At 47.4% G+C, this 7,500-nt stretch overlaps 1 protein-coding gene across 8 annotated transcripts in view; it reads left to right on the plus strand.

The window, feature by feature from the left end:
• fynb (FYN proto-oncogene, Src family tyrosine kinase b) overlaps positions 1-6,606 on the plus strand; it is a 77,378-nt gene extending 70,772 nt beyond the window's left edge. For all 8 annotated transcript variants that reach the window (XM_037537568.1, XM_037537564.1, XM_037537561.1 and 5 more), the window contains 4 exons: positions 845-921; positions 1,002-1,155; positions 1,598-1,729; positions 3,291-6,606. In XM_037537568.1, the coding sequence (XP_037393465.1) occupies positions 845-921; positions 1,002-1,155; positions 1,598-1,729; positions 3,291-3,499 (572 nt within the window). In that variant the 3' untranslated portion in view covers positions 3,500-6,606. The remainder of the gene's footprint in view (positions 1-844; positions 922-1,001; positions 1,156-1,597; positions 1,730-3,290) is intronic.
• Positions 6,607-7,500: the final 894 nt, after the last annotated feature.

Genomic DNA, 7,500 nt, shown 5'->3' on the forward strand with positions numbered 1-7,500 from the left:
GGAAAGCCAAAGGTGGCTGATTACACGCAAAGACTTCTGCCAATCTGACTGAATGCAAGTTTTGTCATATCGCCAAAAATATTGTTATCGCAAAAATACCCTGTTTAAATATTGTGATGTTATTTTAGAGCCATATCGCCCACCCCTAGTTAGTAGTTCTGTACCTGCGTCTCTTTGAGATGATCCAGCTCAGAAATCCAGTTCAAGTCCTTCCTGAATCCGTAGAGCCGCCCTTTCCATTCCATCTCATCCTGAGATCATACGACACTCACATCCGGAGTTATGAGCCTGTGAAGAGGGGCTGAGATACACGTCATCTGCCTCTGACCGTGTGGAGCTGGTGAATTCGTGTGTCCGTCTACATTCTGTGTGAAACTGACCGACGGACACTCAGGATCACTAAGGACCCCCTTCATTCTTCATTCAGTCCACATCGGAGACTGAAGTAATCAGTCCCTGCACAGCTGTCAAGAGTCCGATTACATCAGCTAACGTCTACAGAACGACAAAACGATGGACAGGGGAAAATAACTATAACTAAAGCTAGATTAGCCGTATTATCTGGAGATGTTGAAGCAGCGTGCTGGCTGAAAAACTAGTTGGTAAAAAGGTAAACAGGCACACACACCAGTAGGGGGCAGTGCTGCGTTGTCTTTATCTGTAATGTGGTTGTTGTAGTGTAATCCTGCAGTGAGTACTTCCAGCAGAAATAGCGTAAAGAGGCCTGTTCCTGATGCGCGACGTCTCTGTGTGACGCTGTAGCGACACTAAGAGCTTCCGGTTGTTCTCCGGGCTGTTGTCGTGTGTTAAGTGTGTTAAACACCCCCCCGCTCTGTGTGCGCAGGCAGTCTGCTGGATTTCCTGAAGGACGGAGAAGGACGAGCGCTGAAGCTACCCAACCTCGTCGACATGGCAGCTCAGGTACGCCAGCATGCATGGCACTCCACTTCACCTGCCCACCTGAAGAGTTGAGCACTGATGGTGATGATGTGTGTGTTCAGGTGGCTGGAGGTATGGCCTACATCGAGAGGATGAACTACATCCACAGAGATCTGCGCTCCGCTAACATCCTGGTGGGAGACAATCTGGTGTGCAAGATCGCTGACTTTGGTCTGGCCAGACTCATCGAGGACAACGAGTACACGGCCAGACAAGGTCAGAGAGGCACACCTGTGGTCAACCATCTGAGTTACCGCATGGGTTAAAACACCTGAGTCAGTATAAAGAGTTAATATAAGTGGGCTAACTCACCTGGACCAGCTCACCAAAAACACCTGGACTGATGTACCAGGGCTAGATCACCTGGACTACCTGGGCTAATACACTTGGGCCCATACACCTATGTTAATACACCTGTATTAGGCTTAGTATAACTGCCTTTATACAACTGGGACAATTCACCTGGTCTAGCACACCTCCGTTAATAAAGCAGGTTAAAATAAACCTTAATTAAGAGAGTTACACCTGGACTGATGCTCTTGAGCTACTGCACTTGGTTTAATATACCTGGACTAACGTATCTGGGCTTATACACCTGGACACAGAGACACTCCCTATTGTCCAGCATGCTGACCACTCAACTCTCTCTGTGCCACAGGAGCGAAGTTCCCCATTAAGTGGACGGCCCCAGAGGCCGCACTCTACGGAAGATTCACCATTAAATCAGACGTCTGGTCATTCGGCATCCTCCTCACCGAACTGGTGACCAAAGGCCGAGTGCCATACCCAGGTGAGCTCCTCACACCTGCATACTTCACCTTTAATCAGTTATAATTATTTCAGTCAGTTAATGCTGAAGTTGTGTGGAGCTAAACTTACTACCGCGGAACCTCCTGTGAGAGCAGTGAATGGCTCTGTAGTGCATTCAGCTACAGCGGTTTAGCTCCACCCATTCAGCTACAGCAGTTTAGCTCCACCCATTCAGCTACAGCAGTTTAGCTCCACCCATTCAGCTACAGCGGTTTAGCGCCTCCCATTCAGCTACAGCAGTTTAGCTCCACCCATTCAGCTACAGCAGTTTAGCTCCACCCATTCAGCTACAGCGGTTTACCTCCGCCTATTCAGCTACAGCGGTTTAGCTCCACCCATTCAGCTACAGCGGTATAGCTCCACCCATTCAGCTACAGCAGTTTAGATCCACACATTCAGCTACAGCAGTTTAGCTCCACCCATTCAGCTACAGCGGTTTAGCCCCACCCATTCAGCTACAGCAGTTTAGCTCCACCCATTCAGCTACAGCGGTTTAGCTCCACCCATTCAGCTACAGCGGTTTAGCTCCACCCATTCAGCTACAGCAGTTTAGCTCCACCCATTCAGCTACAGCGGTTTAGCTCCGCCTATTCAGCTACAGCGGTTTAGCTCCACCCATTCAGCTACAACAGTTTAGCTCCACCCATTCAGCTACAGCGGTTTAGATCCACACATTCAGCTACAGCGGTTTAGATCCACACATTCAGCTACAGCAGTTTAGCCCCGCCCATTCAGCTACAGCACTTTAGCTCCACCATTCAGCTACAGCAGTTTAGCCCCACCCATTCAGCTACAGCAGTTTAGCTCCACCCATTCAGCTACAGCAGTTTAGCTCCACCCATTCAGCTACAGCGGTTTAGCTCCACCCATTCAGCTACAGCGGTTTAGCTCCACCCATTCAGCTACAGCGGTTTAGCTCCACACAGTCAGCTACAGCGGTTTAGCTCCACACATTCAGCTACAGCGGTTTAGCCCCACCCATTCAGCTACAGCACTTTAGCTCCACCCATTCAGCTACAGCAGTTTAGCCCCACCCATTCAGCTACAGCGGTTTAGCTCCACCCATTCAGCTACAGCGGTTTAGCCCCACCGTTCAGCTACAGCAGTTTAGCTCCACCATTCACCTACAGCGGTTTAGCTCCACCCATTCAGCTACAGCGGTTTAGCTCCACCCATTCAGCTACAGCAGTTTAGCTCCACACATTCAGCTACAGCAGTTTAGCTCCACCCATTCAGCTACAGCGGTTTAGCCCCACCGTTCAGCTACAGCAGTTTAGCTCCACCATTCACCTACAGCGGTTTAGCTCCACCCATTCAGCTACAGCGGTTTAGCTCCACCCATTCAGCTACAGCAGTTTAGCTCCACACATTCAGCTACAGCAGTTTAGCTCCACCCATTCAGCTACAGCGGTTTAGCCCCACCGTTCAGCTACAGCGGTTTAGCTCCACCCATTCAGCTACAGCAGTTTAGCTCCACCCATTCAGCTACAGCGGTTTAGCTCCACCCATTATCTTAAAGGCACGTCTGTGTTTGTGTTTAGGGATGAATAACCGGGAGGTTCTGGAGCAGGTGGAGCGCGGTTACCGTATGCAGTGTCCGTCCGACTGCCCCATCTCTCTGCACGAGCTGATGGTTCTGTGCTGGAAGAAAGATCCAGAAGACCGGCCCACCTTCGAGTACCTGCAGGCTTTTCTGGAGGATTATTTCACCGCCACGGAGCCGCAGTACCAGCCCGGAGACAACCTTTAACTTCCCCCTGCACTCACCCACTCTGGGGAACCCCCTCTAGCGCCCCCTACTGTCTGGAAGTGCAGCTTCATGAAAAAACAAACTGCCCCCAACGGATGAGGAGCGGAGCTGCCGGTGGCTTCGGCCGGGGCTCAATTAGAAAACTTAGCCAAATCAGACGGAGAGGAGGTACAGGAGGGGACTGTGGGTAATGTGGGAAATGGAGGAGGTGGTGCCTTCAGATGGTCCTCGTAAACTCGTAAACAGTAAGTGGTGAACAGGTGGCTGACGTATCTCTGAATCCTCTGTTACCACGGCAACATAAATAGGAAGTAGGCCAAGCTAATATATAGCAGATACAGTGATGATTCCAAAAGTGTCGGTTTAGGACAGAACCGGCATAGTCGGTTCTGATTGGTGAGAGGGTTCACCAGCTTTAGCTGTTCTAGATAAGATACTGTTGTAGCCTTCATGGCTGCTGTAGCACGGCTGCAGTGGAAATTACAAAATTACATCCCACGTTCAACAAAAACATTTGAGGGGAATTCTTTGTTTTGCTGTTGGTGAGGTCGTTGGTCCGTACCGGTTCCGAGTTGGCAAAATCTTTATTTCAGAATCAGTTCACGATCTTTATCTTAAATTTTCAGATTTTACAAGTTGACGAGGACCGTCGAAGCGCTCCGCTTGCTGGGGTTGAATTACGTGAGTGTAAATATAAGCGGCCGGTCTCCTCTCGCCTCGTTGTTTGGGTTCTGTTCTGTGGATTTCGTTGCTCTAACAGGCCTTAGTGGTTGAGGAGAATGGCGTCGTGCGGTGAAGCTCTTCTCACTGACGTTTGCGTTTGGGTTTTTTCTGTTCTGTTTTTTGACTCGTCTTTCTTTGTATTCTGTTGTTAATGCTCTCTTATTGAAAGAATAGTTTGGCAAAAAAAGACCTTCCTGAAATCGCGCCCCAAAGGCCGCCGGTCAGCCACGAACGCTTGGGATGAACGCATGTTAGCGTAGCTGAAACAGCCGCAGGCGCCTTTGTTCGTATTTTAGCGTGTTTATGTATAACAGGGGCAGAAACCGCGTAACCAGGTCTGTTAGAGAAGCCGAACACCTCTTGTGTTGACTTGTCTTGACCTGTGCAGGCAGTTAGCACTGTTTGTTAGCTCCATTAGCCTCGTAGCTCCACATTTTTGTGGGAGAAGATTTTTTGCCAAACTATCGCTTTAAAAAATGAGGTTTTCCTTCATTTTAAAATGATCATTTTAAAAATAATAATATATGTTGCGCTTCGTGTCTTCAGCTAAAGTTTCGAACATATCCTCTACACTGTTGAACTGGGAAGGCTTTGGGCTTTCTCCCACTGTGGATCCAGGACACGGGAAGAGATTCCTGGAACTGGATGTTTATTCCTCATTCCTAGCGATGTTACCCCCCCCCCCCCCCTTTCTCAGGTGTTACGACGATCAGAGCCTCATAGAGAAACATGGACGACTCTCCACACCTAACGGTCTTCTCTCTCCTACGCGTAACGGGTGGACGTTACGTCTGACATTCTCTGAGTGTTTGTTTTGTTCATTTTTTTATTCTTTGTTCTTTAGGGTTTGATCATAATGTGTAATATTTAACCACTGAGGTAGATGTATTACTGTTTGGACGGTGAGGCCCTTTCTCCTCGTTTGTGTGGACAGGTCCAGTTAACTGTTTGAACAAACCTGATGAAGTGGCTGTTTGATTCTATGTGATCTAAAAGCTTAAACACTTGAACTTAGTTCAGTCAGTAAGCCCATGAATACATTTCCAAAACAGAAATAACAGTAAAAACAGGAAAATCCTTCATGACCAGGTGTATCCAAACTCTTAACTGGAACTGTAGATTATGTAGGAGCCTACAGGGACATATAGGAGTGTGTAGGAGTCTATAGGAACCTGTAAGATCCTCTAGGAACCTGTAAGTGCACATAAGAGTCTTTAGGAACCTTTAGGGCCATACAGAGCTTCACAGGAGCACATGTTAGACTGCTGGACCGCACAGGATACTATAGGTGCATACAGGAGCCTATAGTACCATACAGGAAAGTTCAGGAGCCCATAGGAGCCTGTTGGACAGTACAAGAGCCTATAGGAGCCTGTAGGAGAGTACAGGAGCCTATAGGAGCCTGTAGGAGAGTACAGGAGCCTATAGGAGCCTGTAGGAGAGTACAGGAGCGTATAGGAGAGTACAGAAACGTATAGGAGCCTATAGGAGCCTGTAGGAGAGTACAGGAGCCTATAGGAGCCTGTAGGAGAGTACAGGAGCCTATAGAAGCCTATAGGAGAGTACAGGAGCCTATAGGAGCCTGTAGGAGAGTACAGAAACGTATAGGAGCCTATAGGAGAGTACAGGAGCATATAGGAGCCTATATGAGAGCACAGGAGCGTATAGGAGAGTACAGGAGCCATTAGAAGCTTGTAGGAGAGTACAGGAGTGTATAGGAGCCTATAGGAGAGTACAGGAGCGTATAGGAGCCTATAGGAGAGTACAGGAGTGTATAGGAGCCTATAGGAGAGTACAGGAGTGTATAGGAGCCTATAGGAGAGTACAGGAGCGTATAGGAGCCTGTAGGAGAGTACTGAAACGTATAGGAGGCTATAGGAGAGTACAGGAGCATATAGGAGCCTATATGAGAGTACAGAAACGTATAGGAGCCTATAGGAGAGTACAGGAGCATATAGGAGCCTATATGAGAGCACAGGAGCGTATAGGAGAGTACAGGAGCCATTAGAAGCTTGTAGGAGAGTACAGGAGTGTGTAGGAGCCTATAGGAGAGTACAGGAGTGTATAGGAGCCTATAGGAGAGTACAGGAGCGTATAGGAGCCTATAGGAGAGTACAGGAGCGTATAGGAGCCTATAGGAGAGTACAGGAGTGTATAGGAGCCTATAGGAGAGTACAGGAGTGTATAGGAGCCTATAGGAGAGTACAGGAGCGTATAGGAGCAGGTGATGAAGGATGTTTATGTTTGTGTTTAGGTTTCTGTGTTCACTTTAACAGTAACAGTACTGTATCAGGAAGCCACCCGTCTGTTTTATTATTCCAGTTTTTAACATGTTTTGTTAACACATTGATTTGTCATTTGGAAATAAAGTCCAGTATTTTACACTCTTGCAGTCTCGATTATCTAAACTTGACATAAACTCAGTGGTTATTGCTCTGATCTGGGTGAAGCGACTTGGACCTGAGTGTAAGCGACTTGGACCTGAGTGTAAGTGACTTGGACTTGAGTGTAAGTGACTTGGACTTGAAGGTATATAACTTGGACCTGAGTGTAAGTGACTTGGACTTGAAGGTATATAACTTGGACCTGAGTGTAAGTGACTTGGACTTGAGTGTAAGTGACTTGGATTTGAAGGTATATAACTTGGACTTGAGTGTAAGTGACTTGGACCTGAGTGTAAGTGACTTGGACTTGAAGGTATATAACTTGGACTTGAGTGTAAGTGACTTGGACCTGAGTGTAAGTGACTTGGACCTGAGTGTAAGTGACTTGGACTTGAGTGTAAGTGACTTGGATTTGAAGGTATATAACTTGGACTTGAGTGTAAGTGACTTGGACCTGTGTGTAAGTGACTTGGACCTGAGTGTAAGTGACTTGGACTTGAAGGTATATAACTTGGACTTGAGTGTAAGTGACTTGGACCTGAGTGTAAGTGACTTGGACCTGAGTGTAAGTGACTTGGACTTGAAGGTATATAACTTGGACTTGAGTGTAAGTGACTTGGACCTGAGTGTAAGTGACTTGGACCTGAGTGTAAGTGACTTGGACTTGAAGGTATATAACTTGGACTTGAGTGTAAGTGACTTGGACCTGAGTGTAAGTGACTTGGACCTGAGTGTAAGTGACTTGGACTTGAAGGTATATAAATTGGACTTGAGTGTAAGTGACTTGGACTTGAGTGTAAGTGACTTGGACTTGAAGGTATATAACTTGGACTTGAGTGTAAGTGACTTGGACCTGAGTGTAAGTGACTTGGGCCTGAGTGTAAGTGACTTGGA

This window comes from Pygocentrus nattereri, chromosome 4 (assembly GCF_015220715.1).
Source record: "Pygocentrus nattereri isolate fPygNat1 chromosome 4, fPygNat1.pri, whole genome shotgun sequence".
NCBI lineage: Eukaryota > Metazoa > Chordata > Actinopteri > Characiformes > Serrasalmidae > Pygocentrus > Pygocentrus nattereri.